Here is an 18,294-nt window from a genome sequence, read left to right as displayed (position 1 = left end):
TTAAAGGGAAATTACATGCTCACCTTGGCCTTATTTTAGTCTGAGTTATTTAGTCATTTAGCAGACGCTTTTATCCAAAACAGTGTACATATGAGGTTTCGATACAACACAAGATATTTTGTTAAGTAATTACCTAATGGTTTGTTGTATTTGCAAAAAAAATAATCTAATTCCTTGGCTTGCCATTCTTACCACTATCAGGCATGCAGTTTTCTAATGCAGTAGATGCCTGTAATGGACATTCTGGGTTCATTTACCTTTAAACTGTTTATATGGTACAATTAAACTGGGGGTTTGTTTACAACAAATTCTGACATGTAAAGCATTTTAGAACAACACTGTATAACAACCTGAATTCTCCTTGTCCTACAATAATGGATTCAAGGCTATTAAGAAAAGCTTCAAGAATGACATCATCGAGATCCAACTATTTTGCCAAAAGGAGTGCCAAGTATATGATAACGATTGCCTCTCGGGAAAACTGATATCTTGCAATGACAAACTGTTTTGTATGTGAAGGTAGATAACAAATCTGGATTAATCTGGTGTCTGTGTTTGTCTTCCTGATCAATCATAATTTGTAATGATTTCAGTATAACCACTTGATTTGCTGCATAGAATGTACTACCCACTCCGACAGGAGAGCTGCTGGCTGTGATGTAGTTGTTGTTTTTACTTGATAGCCCATATAAGTTATATGGCAGTGGTCATGAGTGCAATGTGCTGTGGTTAAACTACAAAACTCCCCGAGAAACCATAGGGTTGTTAGTAGCTTCTTCTCACAGACTGTCATGGTTTGTGGATGAATTTAAAGTCTGGGAAGCACCTGGTAAAGGTGTAACAAACCATGTCCCTGTATGTTGTCCCTCTATCTCAGTCATAGTTTGTTCTACTTCTCTAGAAAACTCTTATCACTCACTTATCTTGTGTATAATTTGGGGAAAATCTATGATCTCCTTCTCCACCATATTCCTTCATTCTTCTATTAAGAACAACCTGCTTATTCTTCCTCCTCCTTTTCGTACTCTGTGCTAGTAATGGTGGTAGTATTGTGTAAATGCTGTTAACATAGTCAAGCCAAGAATGTTTGTGTAGCCAAAACAGTTCCTGACGGAGCCCAAAGTCCTCTTGGAAGACCAGAAAAAACTCTCAAAAACCCTATAAGGGAAAAATGGAAGAAATCTCCAGGTTCTCTCCTGGAAAATCCAGGTCTGCAGTATGAGATGTCATGATACAGGAAAACTAAATTCACTTGAGTCCTGTAAAAGGATCTCGAGTCCACGGAGATGTGGTCAATAGGGCCACCTCTGTGCGAGTGAAGGAGATCTTAATCATATCTTTTTTACAGGGTGCAGCTGTCTTGAGCAGTGTCTGAGCAAATGCCAGCCGACAGCCTAACTAAAAACAGCCGTAGGTAAAGTTGCTTACAGGACCCAGATTGGGTAGAATGGAGTGGCTGCTCGTGGCCCCTTTAGGTTCCCCTGAGCTTTGTTCAATGTCTGCTGACATTCAGAAAATCCAGTGGTTTTGATGTAAATATTTTGGTCATCTTTTCTTAAAATTTGTCTCCAACATCGGAGAGAGAAAGCAAAGTTGTTAACTGCCTGGTCAGACCTCAGCACAAGGGCAGTATGAGTTGCATAACATAATGGCGGCCCACATTCCATTTCCTGAATTGCTGTTCCCCTTGCTCCATCTGGAGAGGACCTCTTTGCTCTTGATGCCATCTAGTGACTGTTTAGTTTCTGGCTGTGATAGTTCTGTGTCGTTTTGATTGTGACTGCCTGCTGTTTATAGTGTAAGTTTTTTCATTTGTATTCTTTCGAATAATATGTGCTGTCGTCTCATTTCACAGCCCTGAGTCAGTTGAAGCAAGTCCTGCTGTGAATGAGAAAAACTACAACAGCCACAGCTGTGGGAGCGCACAGAGTCATGGGTATCGGGGACTACCATATGCTGTGAGTTCATACAGCTCTCTGTAACTTAGATGTAGCACAGTGAAAAACACTTGGTCTGAGAAATTTGTCTAATGAGATGCATACATTAAATATGTTATATGTTAACACTGTAATAAGTAGAGAATGCCTAATTAAATATTTATAGAAAGTAAACATGTCATCAATTTGCTTCCTTAGTTGAGCAAAATAAAAGTAAAGCTAAATATTGATGCTGCTAGTTTGATTAAGGATATAAATGTCTATGCTAGTATCAGTTTTCTGTAACTGAACACTGTTTCTGTTATTAACAGCTGTACTGTTTCACATACCTTTTTTGCCCTCATTTTCATTCGTCTCCATTTTCCGTTTCCCTTTTTGCCTGAACACCCGTTGTTTGAAGATGCAACAGTCTTCCGTTGTGTGTTGTCAGGATCACAACTATGGCGCACCCCCTCCCCCTACCCCACCCGCCTCCCCGCTCTCCCAAACCATCATTCCCCGCATGGAACTCAATGGCATGGTACGCGGCTCGCGCTATCTCAACGCTACAGAGGACAACTCTGCCGATAGCGACAGCTCCTCAGAGGAGGATGGCGCCGTGGCCAGCTGGTGTCACTGCAGCCTGATGCCGGACGGCCTACTTATCAAATGCGATGACTGCAGGTGAGAAAATGACAGTGGGCCCATTCTGGAACATCTTGACTTCTGTTTCAATATTACTTGGGTATATGCCACAAATGGAATTTAAGTCGCACTGCACACCATAAACGATGGCTGCTGTTGCTAAGTTAAATGGAATCAGGAATTTAGTGAATTATGTTTATAACGACAGCTTCACGCAAAACATTATACCCGGAATTATAAAAAGTTTAGAATAAGATGTAATAAATGATATTTAATAAATGTAATAATACATTTTATATGGATTATAAAAGATATTGTTTAATCCTAGTGTAATCCTTTCTTAAATAATTAAATATGACTATTCAAACTATGATGTACATCACAATAGAAGTTTACGTCTGGAAGTTGAGTTTAAAGTCATGGCACTTCCTGCTTATGGGTCCAAAACTCTAAATGGTCAACAATGAAGGTCCCTAAGCTGCACCGTGTTTACATTTAATGTGTAACAAACTTCATCATTAGACATTTTTTAACTTTATTGCCATTTTCAAAAGGACATACATGTATTCTTGGTGCTAAAAACATGCTATGGTGTATTAAAAGTTCGAGGTTGAGTTGTATTGTACCAGGGGGGCAGTCCATAGTGGACTCTGCTTGGGAACCAGAGGGTGGCCGGTTTGAGTCCCCTGTGGGCCAAAAAGTGTGGATTGGCAGCTGGCAGCCAAAGATTTGGCAGTTTGCCTCCAGACCACTGCTGAGGTGGCAAGGCACCGATCCCCAACCTGCTCCACTGGCGCCGGCTGCTGGCTGCCTGCGGTGTCCCCTCCTTCTGGTGCATTTGTGTAGGAGGGGGGCGCAAACTTTCAAATGTATGTGATTGCAATTGTGTGGAACATGTTTGTAATAGCATGTACAACTGCATTAAATGTAAAGCATGTGTTTGAAAGGGGAATTTTTCAAGCTTGAGACAATAAAGGCTTTCTTTCTTCTTTCTTTTACCAATAACACTTTTGCATTTGCCCTGATTAGTTTTGTTTGTTTTCTGTTTCCAGGGGACTGGACAGGAGGAAAGGAACAGAAAGCCAACACAGGAAAACAGAACATGTGTCAGGTAAATATATTTTTTTCATTGTTTGTGTGTTCTCTGACGAGCTTTGAGTATGCAACATTAATTACAGGATCTAATAAACATGTCTGTGCGTTGTTGGTAGCTGGGGAGAGCAGTGCCACAGAAAGCGGGGATGAAGAGGTGTCACCCTCCACCATCTCCTACACCGCCACACAACATACACCGACCAGCATCAAACTTACCGTTAATCGAGTTAAAAGAATTAAATCTAAAAAGAGGAAGAAGAGTACGGAGAAGGCACGCGGAACACCAAAAGGCAAGAAGGTCAAGGTATGTAAGCAAGGAGCTGGGGTGGATTGTTGTCTTGCAGAAAGTCGACTTTGAAGCTCTCCAAAAAGAGTTGCTGAGAACTTTATTTAATTAGATGTTGATGATATTTTTAAATCCTTAAATGCTGTTTCAAACCGAAAGAACAACACGAAAGGGTAGGGTAATTCAGTGTGGCACATATTCAATAGTGCCACACTGAATGATCTTTATCGGCCATTTGTAATCTGACATATCAGTGAGCATTTCTAATGACAAGAACCACAAATTTAGGACTGAGACTGGAAAGGAAAACATATGTGATTGCTCATATGTATGTTGTTTTTTCCAGGCTTTCAGAGAAGGTTCTAGAAAGTCCATGAGAATGAAGGTAAGATATGAACAAGAACAAGTACTAAACCCTTGAGAATTACTTTTAAGCCCAAAATCTTGGACCTGACCCAAAATACACTTGTGTCTAATGAACCTGCATACATCAAACAGGACCTAATCCTACTCTGTCCTCTTGCTGTCCAGAATTCCACCACAGAGCTCAATGTGCTGGACGAGAACACGGCAGAAGGCTGGGAAAGCAAGATCCGCCAATGGACGGATCAGTACGAGGAAGCCTTGGCCAACCAGTACAGCGCTGACATCCAGACGCTGCTTCAACTCCACCGTGCCGCCAGCAGCACAGTGTCAAAGAATGAGAGCAGCACCGCAACGTCACCGTCAACCACGCAGCTCCATGTCTCTGCCGACACCATGGACACCATCAACCGCACTGAGTTAGCCTGTAACAACACCGTGCTGGGATCGCAGATGCAGGTCAGCTGGGGTCCTGATTAAACCAATCAACCAATCATAATGCATATTTTGTTTTGCAAAACATAACTGGACGAGTAGCAAGTCTATGGTAGATTATGGAAGAAGAGCAAAGAAGAGATGGAAGCTTAAATTGGTTTTTACCTAGACGGAGAGAAAATTGGGAAACTAAATCATGTCATCAATAGTCTTTCGTATATTGGTTGTGAAAACAGCTGTACTGGGCCAGGATATATTTAAGAGATGAGCAGCAGAGTTTCTTATTAAAGATGACAGCAGTAAGTTGATGGACAACAATACATTTTGACACATAGCAGAACATAAGAGATAAGTTTTCCCGTGTCCGAATAATCTTTCATTCCTGTAATCAATAATAAGCAATTTTTGTGTTGCTGTCTCAAGCTCCAGTTGGGTCGGGTAACCCGGGTGCAGAAACACAGGAAGATCCTGAGAGCAGCCAAGAACTTGGAACAAGATACCCTTATCATTGAATACCGGGGAAAGGTCATGCTCAAACAACAGTTTGAGGTCAATGGGCACTTCTTCAAAAAGTAAGTATATTGCAGTATTGTCTAAAAATATATGTTCCTATCTCCTGCATCTCACCTGTGTGGACTGTTAGTCATTGTTCATTGTTATTGAATTTTTCCAGACCCTACCCTTTCGTGTTGTTCTACTCGAAGTTTAATGACGTTGAGATGTGTGTTGATGCACGAACCTTTGGAAATGATGCTCGCTTCATCAGGAGGTCCTGTACACCCAACGCTGAGGTCAGCCATTATGGGGGTTTGTCCCCTTGTCTTTCCTTGCTTTGTTCTCTTCCTTCAATTGAAAGAAGCCAACTCTTATTGTCTCACCATCTCCCAGGTTCGGCATATGATTGCAGAGGGCATGATCCACCTGTGCATCTATGCTGTCAGTCAAGTCACCAAGGACGCTGAGGTCACCATTGGATTTGACTACGAGTTCAATAGCTGGTCAGCATTTTACTTTATCTGCCATTACAAGTTCATCCAGAACAAGAAAAAACACAAAAATTCAGTAGTTGGTTAGTTTTGTAGTTAGTTAATTAGTTAGCTTATCACTTGTTCCTGTTCATTTAATGCTTTGGCGTGATGCTGCCATGACACAACATGTTTTGTCTTCTATCTTTAAAGGGATATTCCAGCAATTTTACTAAATCATGATTTTTGCAAAATGATGTCCAAGTTAGGGCACTGATTATTTTTAGTCTTTTATTTAGTATACGTTCAGGCATTTTGTCATTCACTACCATGTCCATTGTGTAAGGGCCCATTAAAATGTTCTCCTCTTCCACAATGAATCTCCAGCAACTACAAAGTGGACTGTGCCTGCCATAAGGGCAACCAGAACTGCCCAGTGCAGAAGCACAACCTGAGCCCCAGGGAGAGCTTGGTAAGCCCTCCTTTGCTGCCACCTCCTTCCCCCCTTTTGGGTGCCGAGACCCGTCGAAGAAAGGCTCGAAGAAGACAGCTGGAGGGTTCCGTGGCAGACGAAACCAACCAAAACCTTGCCCAGCACCCAGAGGCCAAAGAACTGCAGGGGACCAGTGATGCAGAGGTGTGTGTCTTCTCTCTCTCTCACTCCCCCTACACACACAAACGGACTAATTGCGTGTATGGGCCCTCTTCAGAGAAGTAACAAGGTTTGCATAGAAAATGGAGACTACGATCTGTAGTGCAACATGCTTGAGAAGGAAATGTTAGATGAGCAATGATTCATGAAGAACTGGTTGAACAGCTGGAATGCTTGTGGGTGCAAAGAAAATCAGTCAAACCTTTTGCTGTGTGATGTGTTGGATAAGATGCTCACTTGTCTGTGTTTTAGGAGAGACTGCTGGATGAGATGAAGGTGGAAGAGGGAGAAGAGGTTGACGAAAATGGAGTCATTATCTCCAGTAAAAGAGTAAGCCGTTCTGACTATCTTCCAGTGCAGTCATACTTTCCATGCAGTTAAAGTTTTGCATTATAACAAATATGCATCAAAACATTTTGGTAGGTATTAAACAACCTTGAAAGGAGGCGGAGGAGAGTAGGAGGAGCCGAGGTAAAGGATGAGTGTGTGGAACCAGAAGACGGTGCAGGCAACACCCCAATGCTCCACAACACTGGAGTTAGCACGCGACGCACCACCTACACAGTGGTTAGTGTGAGAGAAGAAGTGACCTCATTTGTTATCTTTCAATGTCATCCTCAGATTTGGCAACATGTTTATTCAATGTTTTATTTCATACATTTTTTTTCAGGATCCATCACATGTGGAAGCAGAAAAGCCCTCATCATCTCCAAATCTGGCCGCCCCAGTTGCCCCCCCTAAACCAACACGATCGAGCAAGCCTCGACCAAAGAGCAGGATCTCTCGCTACCGGTCAAGCTCTTCGCAACGTGCCCGGCGGCAGCGCCAAGCCCTCGCCCAGCAGGCAGCAGCTGCCGCAGCTGCCGCATCTGCCTCAGTGGCAGCAACACCAGCAGCAGCCGAGCATGGTCCTGGTCTGGACGAGGAGGGATCCCAGGGCCCATTTGGTACTGAGCAAGGCCTAGGTGAAAGCAGCCTGGGGGCCAGTCATCTCCAAGATGGAGACAGCCAGGGCCCCACCTGCATGAGCAAAAGCAACTTGCGCTATCCCAAGACCAAGAAGGTTAGAGGTCATGACACTTTTTCCAGAATAGTTGTATGATTTTTGGCTTGTCAATCAACTCATTTAGCTGCAGATATTCAAGTATTTATTGTAGGGATGAACACATGATCATCTTCCATTCTGGTCATGTGTGTCTTCTTGTAGAGCAGGGGTGGGGAACCTATTTTGATGTTGCTATCATATGCGGCATACAAAATTATCGAACAAAACTTTTGTTGGGGGGGGCGGGGGGTTTTGAGGAAGATGATCTTGTTATGATCTTGTAAATGACCGAGATCAACTGTGAAAAGTGTGAACCATAAGGTCGACAGAATCAGCAGGTCTTTGAATGTACACAGGGTGTTGAGTTTCTGTCTAGTATTGTGAGCTTGGCTTAAGTGGAAGCAGGCAAATCATTTGGTTGAATCATTCTTCCCTTTCCTTGATCCTAGTACCTGGTGACCGAGTGGTTAAATGACAAGGTTCCTGGAGGAGAGAAGGTCCAGCAAGAAGTGCTTATCGAGCGGCCCTTGCGTATTACTACAGACCCCACGGTGCTGGCCACCACTCTCAACATGCTGCCAGGCCTCTCTCATTCATCGCTCATTTGCACCGCTCCTAGGCACTATGTCCGCTTCGGCTCGCCCTTCAATCCTGAAAGACGCAGACCCCGTCCACTGCAAATGGACGGTACCTACGGCTGCTTCAAGAAGGTGAGCGCAGGCCTCGGAAGAGTCAACTTACTAACTGTATGTCAGGGGTGCCCACACCTTTTCAGCTTGGGAGCTACTTTGAAAATGACCAAGTCAAAATGATCTACCTACATAAGGGGGGGGGGGGTGCTGTCCGTGATTTTCGTTTAAGGGGGTGGGGGTGGGGAGACCGGTCTGTCGCGATCGTCCAATTGGGCACCCCTGCTGTGTGTCCTCTAATCATTGTTCAGCCAATCGAAATTTGGCTTCCCTGACTCCAACACAGATGAAGGCTTTCAAAGCTTTCCAACCAAAAAGCTCATTTGGAGAAGCACTTAACAGTGAATTTGATTGAAATGGAAAAAGTTGTTGAAAGCTAGGATTACTAACAGGTTTCTATTTGTGGTTTGGTGTCTTAATGCAGAGATGGATCAAACAGGTGGAAGATGAGAGCTGTTCAACCAGTGTGGGGGATAGCACAGAATCAACCTCCTCCCAGCAAAGTACCAGCAGCAGATCGACGCCCAACCCTCTATCCAGTGGTGGGTACATACTCTGTGCACCTCATGTTTTTTCCTTGAATGGAAATGGTGAACATGAACAAAGACGTGTCCTTTATAAATTCTGAAGAAAGGGATTGAATATTAAGCACAGATTTTTCTTCCAGAGCTAAATGCACCCTATAAGAAGCGCCGCTCCAAGTATATGGTAGAAATGACACCAGCGCCCTCGGGCCACCTGCTCCGCCCGCTGTCGCCCATTACTCCGCCGCTTCCAGAGGACCCCCTGCACCCACTTCTCAACAACCCCTGCGGCCCACTGCTGCCCAATGGCATGGTATACTCGCCCATGCCCTCGCTGCCAACGAGCCGCTGCAACACACCTTTGCAATTTGAGGTAAAGGACAAGTCTAATGGCGGAACCTGTCTGAGCTCTTATCTGTCCTTACATGACTTATCTTTGTTTAGTACCCAAACACAAAGACTCTCTTCTCTTCAACTCCCACATGAAAAGAGACTTGGAGAGCTTTTGTTTTAATGTTACGTAATCGCAGATTATACTTCTATTAAAGCAATAAATCGTAGTGTAATCGAGCAATAATTCATAGCACCGCATAATTATTGCAGCCCCTTGTAAATGAGACATGGCCGGATGGAACCCGTAACCCTTTCATGGGTTTACCAACAGGCGAACATGTTCAACACTGGACAGTACTGTGACATGGTGAACTTTCTTAATAGCTTTTGTTTTTACCTCTAGAACATATCATCTCCTGAGGCATCTCCTGTTCACCGACCAGAGTCCATCTCTCCTGAGGTAGGTACCTCCCTCAATAAACGTTAATGGCTAATGCTCATGAATTAATGCTGCTTTAAAGTATCAGTGTACATTGGGTCTTATATCTATCAATTCATCCAATCTTCTCATCCTTTTCTACTTCTCCCCTTCCCACTTTCAGCCATGTCTTCAGATTGAGTTTGACGTTCTTCGACCGCAGTTCCCGGACCTTTCGCTCCCCTCCAGCTTAGAGAGCCCCGTGCGTGTGACCTCGGAAGACTTTCCCTTGTCCGGTGGACTCCCAGGCCACGAGTCTCAGGGCCCACCATCCTGTTCCAACTCTGACCTAACCTCACAGAACAGGGAGCAGGGCTTCAGGACAGAGTTCAACCTCATATACACATGTTCGCCCCTCAACGCAAACCTGGGGAACGCTGTGCACTCTGACCGACGCCTCTCTCAGTCAGAAGGAGGCTTTTCCCCTGCAGAGTCCTTCCACAGCAGCCAGGGGCTACTTGGGGACTTGGGCCCTGGGTCCATGTCGCCCTATGGCGAACCTCATTATGGGAGCGGCTACCCAGACAGTGGTACACCCCCTCACACCAGCAACCCACCACAAAAGAAGAAGGCAAGTTCTCAAGATCATACTCGTAACACAAAATGTTTGGTGTGTTCACAGAGGGTAGCTTTTTTCCAGGCAAATCTTCAGGATTTTTTTATCTTCTCAAGCATGAATGATTGTGTGTGCGATACATGCAGATAAAACAGAGCAGCCCTCACGATGAGCTTTCCCATTTTGCTCTGTGTTTGCCTGATTGCTTTCTGTTAAATATGTTAATTTGGTCCCTTGTGTTGGTTGATTAAACACAAATCAAAAGGCATGTTGAAAAAAACATTTGACCACTTTACAAGTGTATGTCTGAAATGATTTAAAATTTGTAGCTTCCACCCTTCCTCTCCCTCTCCCTCAGTCCCCTTCCTCCCCCTCACTGCTCCTTGACACTTTTTGCCAAGTCTCTCTTCCACTTTTCTTCCAAGGCAGAGGGCCAACCAGCATACCATTAGTCTGCTGACAGGGAAGCCAGATTACCAGGCTATAGCTGTAAGACGTGAATACAAGCCAGTACAAAATATGGTGAATATACTCCCTACAAATACATCTTTAGAAGTGTGCATGTAAATATTGTTTTTACATCTGCATACAACACCCACCCCACGCTCTGACAGCTCCGCCCTTACTCCCCTCTTCAAAATCTACATTGAATTATTATTCTGTAGTTTTGATAAGAAATTTTTATTTATTATACCATTTCAGTCAAATTCATTGAAGTGTTTTTTTTTAGTTCCATCCATTACCTTCAACACAAGAGGCTGGTGGTTCATGAATTATCATGTGGGTGTCAAGTTGAAGTCCATGTATCTTTGTTCCATTCCATCCATGGCTCTTTGCAGGGTTTGGTCAATGGCCTGTGAAGCATTTGCGTTAAAGCGACATGCTAGCAATTTTGTAAAATGTCATGGTTTCGGAAACATTTGAACAAGGTCACTGAAATTGTTTTTTGTTTTGGAGATGATAGTCCCTCATTTAACAAGTCTGCAGGAATGGGAGCTATGGAACAAGCGTTAAAGCCTCTAAAAGCTCCTCTACTATTAAGCTACGAGTTTAGTTAGATGCAAATATGTCTACGGTTGCCTGAAAAAGCATTTTCCTCTGACCTTTGACCCTGAAACCTCTGTTTTCATGGACCTCTTTCCTATAGTAACTTCCGGGTGCCTTCTCACATCCGTCGAAATTCCTGAACATCCAGTTTTGTAAAATTTTGTAAAATATCACTCTAAGAAGTTCAACATGCAGTGTACTGCTGGAACTAAATATCAGATGGGAAGGTTGGGGTGTTTTCTGGCAGCACTGGGGGATGAACAAATAATATGTAATATTAAAATATTGTTAATGTACGTAGTTCCATCATGTAGTCCTGTAAACCTTGTATTCAATTTGCTCACAGCAAATCAGTGTGAATTGATTCATTGCGCAGGAATAACAGTTACCCAACATTACATTAGATCGAACATTATTTCAAGCGACTGAATTGAATCAGAACAGCTGGGCCCCTGAGGAGAGGACGTACCAGATCATGAAACACGTCCATGAACTCCATGAAGTTTGTACTTTTATTAGTAAACGTAAATTTGTTGTGCAGACAGGAGATGCAGTAGTCCAAGGTTAAAAATGTGTCGTGCTGAATTTTGCTGCAATTTGTAACTTTAACTTAACTGTCATGATTTTGGATCAGATCTAATTATCTTCTATTTCAGGTCAGTGTGACTTATTTAGTAGAGCGGTCTTCAAGGGTCCAATACTCAACTTGAAACAGACCTGTGGTAAGCTGGATGTGCTTTAATTAATTTTGTGGAAAAAAATCCCACTGACCTGAAATAGAGGATAATTAAACCTCATCCAAAATCATGATAGTTATGTCAGTGGTCCCCAAACTTCACTGTAATTTATTTTAAACATTGCAATTCATAAAACTGCAACTTATCATTTAACAAAACAAAATAGATGATAAAGTGACAAATCACTCAATTTACAGTGGAATTATGAGAAGTCTAACGGTGTAATGCTGTGTAACTTTCAGCATTTCTGCTTTTAACAGATTTTCTCTGTTACCGCGCCCCGCCTTATTTAAGTTATATGAACATATGCCATCTCAAACATGGTTGCTCCAGAGGTAACTCGCCAGATAAGAAGGGAACAGAAAGAGGAGACATTTGTAGATGAAGGTCAACCATGGGTCTGTGTCTGGCTGTATAGCAACGGCCACTCCATTTGAGGACAAAGTAAACATACAGTCCTGAGAGAAGAATAATTCCAGCCCTCCTAATAAAAGTAGGACATGGTGAGGTATGCAAAAGTGACGCGAAAAGGCAATTTATCAACGTTTGTGCTCGTTTCTTGGTACATTCACTGGCAGAAATTAGCTGCTTTCTGTAGCTAGCCGACCACGTCTTATTGTCTGGTAAAGATTCAGGTAAGAGCCTTTCATCTTGCTCCCCTGTCCCTTTCATATATCATCTGTTCCCACAAGCATTTTCTGTACCATAACCTGGGTCTAGCACACCCATTGTCATTGTTTTATTGTGGGGGGGTGTAAATTGTAAGTGTGCATTTGAACCTCATGTGGATGTTGATCATGGGTGTCTGTGTTTGTGGGTGAGATTGGTTGCATCATGCTGTGGTGCACATTGGAGTTGCCTGATATTTACTGTTTAAGATGCTGTATGCTACTAACAGCGTCTAAAGGATGTAAATCGGCATTTATGTCTTATGTCCAGGGTTCATACGGTCACGGAAGCCCTGGAAAGGTCCTGGAAAAACATTTTTTATTTTTTTAGAAGTCATGGAAGTTTAAAATATGTTTTAATCATTCTTATTCTGATGAATAAAAGGTGTTCACAAACTGTTAACGATTTCCATAGGTTATAATTGGATAAAAGTCGAGATAGGAGCTTTGGCCAACACATGACGTTGGAGCGTGTCACCATAGCGACGTTGTCTCAGGTCATCGGATGGCTACTTTAATGTGGTTTACACAATTGTATAGAGAAGACGATAAAAGAAAACCAGAAACATCCTTATTATCCAAATTTAATGTCAATGAATGTTGACTATTACAAATCAAACTTGTGTTTGTCATTCGCGTTATGTCAGTTTTATGTTTTGTCTGAATTATTCAAACATGGCCTCTACATCTCAATTTCAACAGGTAGAAACATTTTAACGTGTCACTGTGGAAGTTTATAGTCATGGAAGTCTGTATGAACCCTGTATATGGGCCTTGCCACTGTATGTTGTTGGAACGCATACACGAGATGCATACAATGTCATTTTCATGTCAAAAGATCATCAACTGGGGTTTCTGTGTCATACTGAGTGGTTGTGAGCACTTTATCCAGGTGAGTCCTCCCTGGTGTGGCGCATGCAATTTGCTCATCACTCCGGTGCTGTGTCGTTTTGGTGAATGATGTGATTCATTGCGGTCAGCAACCTCGCAGCAGTGTGACTGACATGGGTATCGTGTTTGTGACGCCTGCTCGGGCTGTGTGTGTGTGTGTGTGTGTGTGTGTCTGTGCGTGTCCTTGAGCAGTAAGTGCTATATAGCTCCTCTCTTCCTGTTGTCCCAGGTGTCTTTGCTGGAGTACCGCAAGAGGAAGCAGGGCAGTGGTCGTGACTTGGAAGCTGGCAGTAGCAGCTCCTCAATGGGTGGCACCCCCATCCGCCCCGTCATCTCCCATTACAACCAGGAATCCCACCATATCCATCCCCCTCCCCAGTCCCATCGTCTTCCCCATGCTCACCATCAGCTGCAGCAGCAGCAGCACCCGATCTCCCCGCACAGCTCCTACCCCCACCCGGTCCACACCTCCTCCATCCCTCAGATAGAGGAAGTCAGCCCTCCAGACCATCAGCCTCCGGCAGTCCAAACCAGACGCAAGGAAAGCAACAACCAGTGGTGAGAGGCTTGCACAATTATATGAACTTATGCTTAACCCATGACCTATGGGCAGTGATGTTGTATCCATACATACAACGGCCCAGTAAGGGGTAGAAGTTAGAGGTGCAAATCAATACTGGCTCTTTTTACATTCTTGAGCTATTTCGAGGTCTGTAACCTATGTAAGCCTCCAAAAGCTCCTCTACATGAACTTTTATATTTAGTTTCATACACATATGTTCACCTCTCCCTCAAATTGTTTATGTAGGACATTTAACTCATACACGTCTGTATGTAGATCTGAAATCCTGGCTATTTTCTGGGTTCATGCTCGCATCAGTTTCACAATGTCGCACCATAACGTGAAGAGACTGAGAGAATGTTGTGGAGGTATACATGCATGAAGTTTTGCAAATTGTTTGGCGTATCCCCTTCCTCAGTCAACCAAGATGATCCATTCTCAGAGGGTTTAGCTCATTTCTTTGTTAGAAAAGTTGCCTGATGCCTCTTGGATGAGTGTGAGGCCCCTTAATCAAAGAAAACCTTGATGATACCTTTTTGTATTGATTTCCTAGGATGGTTCCAACCAGTGTTGAGCGTCTGAGAGAAGGCCAGGGGGCTCTGGAGCGCGTGCTGAGAACCATCAAGATGGAGCGCGTCTACAAGCGGAGCGACGGTTCTACCGAGAAGGAACCTGGTACGAAGTGATAACATTTTGAAGATGTCTACAGGGGGTAAAGGGGCAGGTTGCTTCATGCAACTAGGATTTACATTAGATTGACGTGAAGCAGAACGCAAGCGATAAACCCATGGAATGCGAGTTTTCCCTGTACTTGATCTTCCTTCCTGCGTTATCCAGACGCAGAGCGATACGATCTTCAGGCGGCACCCGCGCCTTCTCAGATGAAGAGTCCACACAGATACAGTCCCTCCGTGTACTCACACCAGGTAAGCTGCTTGACACACACACACTGCAAGTACATGCACACTGTTTTGTCTGTGGCAGAGAATGAGTAAGACGTACACACTGACGTACGATACTTGCGCCTGTGTCTTCCTCTGATTACAGCCTTTGCCTGCCTGCTGAATCGATTTACAGCCCCATAATTTAGGTCTGCTACTCGAAGTAAATTCTCGAGGTGTCTTTGGACTGATAGATATCAAGATCATCCTAATTTCATGCTGTTTGGATCCTTTTCACTATTTTTCTAAGTCATTTTAAGTCGTGTTTCTTTGTCTTCAGCTGTCAGAAAGCCACCGGCAGGCAGACAGCCCGTCTTTCCTCCAGCAAGCCTCCAACTCTCCATTCCGAGGTTCTTACAGTCCCTCATCAGGCCAGAGTTTCTACCCACGCCTTCCCTCCCAACCCGGCCCCTACCAGGACCACCCACCATCCTCCTATGCCAGTCACAACTCCACCCCTACCTCCTCATGCTCAGAGTCCAGGCCACCGGGGGGCTCGCTACACCAGCAGAGCGCCAGCAGCACCGCAGACACAGGCCATGGCTACAACAGCAGCCACTTAAAAGCTAGCCTTTTGAACAGCAGCAGTTTGGCAGGGTCTCCCACCATGGGATCAAGGCCTCAAGGGCAGAATAAAACAGACTCGGGTGTCCTGGCCTCCAGACTGAGCCAGCCACAAGTGTCTCATAGCCTGAAGTCGGGCAGCCCGGGTCAGGCAGCGCTGCAGGCCGGCCCCAAGCTGCTGCCAGCACCCGGGGTGACACACTACCCACAGCGAGGGACGAGCTTGACTCAGTTCCAGCTCCCCCCCCTCCAGGGACCCGGAGTAAGGACACAGTCAGGAAGCTTTTAGGACCTTTTGGTGTGTGTGTGTGTGTGTGTGTGTGTGTGTGTGTGTGTGTGTGTGTGTGTGTGTGTGTGTGTGTGTGTGTGTGTGTGTGTGTGTGTGTGTGTGTGTGTGTGTGTGTGTGTGTGTGTGTGTGTGTGTGTGTGTGTGTGTGTGTGTGTGTGTGTGTGTGTGTTAATGAAGCTGCATACCTCCTTAAGCCCTCAACCTATGGTGAAACGGGGGTCAGGGGAAATGTACAGACCCAAAAGGAGCGAAGGACTGAAACGCGGATGTCTCCTTTTCTTATTTTCTGTCTTTTCTTTGTTTATTTTCAGAAAAACAAATGACCACATTCTGCACAAAGCTAATCATTGACTTTGGACATCATTACAGAATTGTTGGGGGGAAAAAAAAGTGATTTGGACGAAGTCACGTTCTGAAAATAAGAAATCATGTGTAACTTGAAATTGCCCCCCAGTGTTTCCTTATGTGCTGGACTGTGCAAACAGGCTATAGAACATTGGAAAGTACAAACGTCTGTACAAAGTGAAATAAGATAAATGTACCCGAGTTGGATTCATGCTGAGATGCGTATGTAACCGAAAGCAGGAGTTTTTTTTTTTTTTTTTTTTTTTGTTAATAATCTGTTTTGATTTGGGGCGAGTGGCAGTATAAGTGTTTCTTTTTTTGGGGGGAAGGGGGTAAGCAAAGCAGACGTGCTCACCTTCCGTTCTCACACATTTTGAGAGGGTGGATCCGATCCTTCCATAGGATTACCGGCTGTTAAATTTCACAAAACACAAACAACGGACCCCTCAAGATTATTCATCCTCTCCATTGTTCACCATTGACTCTTCCTCTTCTCCTCTCCTTTCGCGTTCTTTCATCTCCCACTCTGCTGGTTTGATTTCACGTCACTGTAGGCTTCTGATGTTGTACTTGAGACATACAGGTCTTATCGTTCATGGTGCTGCAGTCTTGTTTTTTTTTTTTCCAATAAACTGAAATCCAGCCATGTTTCCTGACAAACGGCTGCATTCATCTTGTCATATCATTTTCACACAAATCGTTATATTTTATTGAACTTTTGAAAATATGTTTTATTGAGTGGAATGTAGGAACTAAAGGAGATGCAAATAATTCAGCATTCTCTTTGGCCGGTTGTTGGATTTCACTTTTTTTGTTTTAATCCTGCAGGTTTTCTTTTATGTTTTGAGAAATTTATATTTCCTTTTTTTTTCATGACCAATCCTTGCATTCCGTATGACACCAAGGATAAAAGTCTTGTGAGGTCTCTGAGGGATGGTTTGGATGGTTGTTAAACCAGGTAATAAAGCTGCTATGGTCTCATTTATACGTGAGAGCTGCTTCCCTTTCCACAGAAAACGCTGTAATTCTTTCCAACTTCTATCCTTACAAACTGACTTATAAGAAAGATGGCAAACCGTTCTAAACTGGTTCTTGTGTTGTGGGACCTGAAAACAGCAGGAGGCACCCTCTCCTCCCTCTTTGAGACTGTTTCGTAGCTTGTTCGGACCAGATGACTTTTGGAGGAAACGATTGGGATTCTGTTGAAGACTTAACGGACCGAGGGGCCTGTCACATGACATCGCCACCACCTCTCTGCTATTCCACCAGTCCACACAAGGGTACTCACGTTACATGAATGTTTGACAGAAGACCACAGATAATTAACCAGCACCTTAAATGAAAGAGATACAACCTAAAAGACACAATATGACAATATGTATGATTATGTGTACTTGTATAGAAAGAAATGTGATATAGACTTGTATGGAGAAAATATAGAACACTGAATTTATCGCATGATCTTTGTTTTAGGGTCTAAGTGATGGTTGGAAGCTAATCATTGGGTTTGTTCCTGGGTTCCTCTGAAAACCAGAAACTGCATTCTTATGTTTTGTTTTTTGTAAAGATCATTTTGTTGGTCAGGTTTTATTTTTACACAGAGCATAGTAGTAGCTATTTCAAATTTCCCCTTCAAAAGATTTAAAAAGCAAGAGATGTAATGCATTTTGATAATAAAATAATCATGATGGTGATGTATTTTGAAAATGGCCATTGTGATGTGTCATTAACCCTTCGGTGGTCACATGGAGCAATAACCAGCTTTAAAACAAACTAGGTAGGCAGGATGAACATGATTCAAGGAGGACGCCTGATGGGGACGCTGTACTTACAACTCTACTTCCATCCATTTAGGCCACACCCATTTAGAACCCACACCTCCTACAGTATTGTGTCATTGTCACAAACGTTAAATGTAGAATGTTTGGACCAAACTGGACAAAAGCGGAATCTTTGTATTTTGTTTTTCTTAACTGTTTTGCTATAATTGGCTGCCAAAGTTGAGTAGATGTAGCTCATTGGTCACGAAGCACTGTATGTTCATGAATGTATGAGTCTACTGTAACCAGACTTGGTGGGCATGTGGTCTCAGTACGTATGCACCTCCGCCAAGGAGCTGGTGGTTTGGCCTTGGGTTTGTTTGTGTGGTCGTGTGTTAGCAGGATATTTCGAAGGTCTGAGGGGTGAGTCACAGACCAACAAACAAGGAATTAGATTGTGAGGCAGATCTGGATCTGAAAGTGGACTGGATTATATCCTCACGAGATA

General features: G+C 43.7%; 1 protein-coding gene across 5 annotated transcripts in view; it reads left to right on the top strand.

Moving 5' to 3' along the window:
* Positions 1 to 17,043, top strand: part of setd5 (SET domain containing 5) — a 28,466-nt gene extending 11,423 nt beyond the window's left edge. For 2 of the 5 annotated variants that reach the window (XM_076156444.1, XM_076156446.1), the window contains exons 3-25: positions 1,856 to 1,958; positions 2,338 to 2,600; positions 3,614 to 3,672; positions 3,773 to 3,960; positions 4,289 to 4,327; positions 4,474 to 4,764; positions 5,164 to 5,312; positions 5,414 to 5,531; positions 5,629 to 5,738; positions 6,093 to 6,342; positions 6,610 to 6,687; positions 6,781 to 6,924; positions 7,028 to 7,420; positions 7,852 to 8,112; positions 8,516 to 8,633; positions 8,759 to 8,988; positions 9,352 to 9,408; positions 9,551 to 9,997; positions 10,412 to 10,504; positions 13,555 to 13,883; positions 14,441 to 14,562; positions 14,725 to 14,813; positions 15,109 to 17,043. In XM_076156444.1, coding sequence (XP_076012559.1) covers positions 1,856 to 1,958; positions 2,338 to 2,600; positions 3,614 to 3,672; positions 3,773 to 3,960; positions 4,289 to 4,327; positions 4,474 to 4,764; positions 5,164 to 5,312; positions 5,414 to 5,531; positions 5,629 to 5,738; positions 6,093 to 6,342; positions 6,610 to 6,687; positions 6,781 to 6,924; positions 7,028 to 7,420; positions 7,852 to 8,112; positions 8,516 to 8,633; positions 8,759 to 8,988; positions 9,352 to 9,408; positions 9,551 to 9,997; positions 10,412 to 10,504; positions 13,555 to 13,883; positions 14,441 to 14,562; positions 14,725 to 14,813; positions 15,109 to 15,681 — 4,504 coding nt within the window. In that variant the 3' untranslated portion in view covers positions 15,682 to 17,043. The remainder of the gene's footprint in view (positions 1 to 1,855; positions 1,959 to 2,337; positions 2,601 to 3,613; positions 3,673 to 3,772; positions 3,961 to 4,288; positions 4,328 to 4,473; positions 4,765 to 5,163; positions 5,313 to 5,413; positions 5,532 to 5,628; positions 5,739 to 6,092; positions 6,343 to 6,609; positions 6,688 to 6,780; positions 6,925 to 7,027; positions 7,421 to 7,851; positions 8,113 to 8,515; positions 8,634 to 8,758; positions 8,989 to 9,351; positions 9,409 to 9,550; positions 9,998 to 10,411; positions 10,505 to 13,554; positions 13,884 to 14,440; positions 14,563 to 14,724; positions 14,814 to 15,108) is intronic. The other 3 variants (XM_076156447.1, XM_076156449.1, XM_076156448.1) reach the window with 3 other exon arrangements.
* Positions 17,044 to 18,294: the final 1,251 nt, after the last annotated feature.

The sequence above is a fragment of the Genypterus blacodes genome, unplaced genomic scaffold (assembly GCF_046128005.1).
Source record: "Genypterus blacodes isolate CSIRO-AG114 ecotype Tasmania unplaced genomic scaffold, CSIRO-AGI_Gbla_v1 ptg000070l_1, whole genome shotgun sequence".
NCBI classification, from domain to species: Eukaryota; Metazoa; Chordata; class Actinopteri; order Ophidiiformes; family Ophidiidae; genus Genypterus; species Genypterus blacodes.
This window is presented reverse-complemented; position numbering and strand designations above follow the sequence as displayed.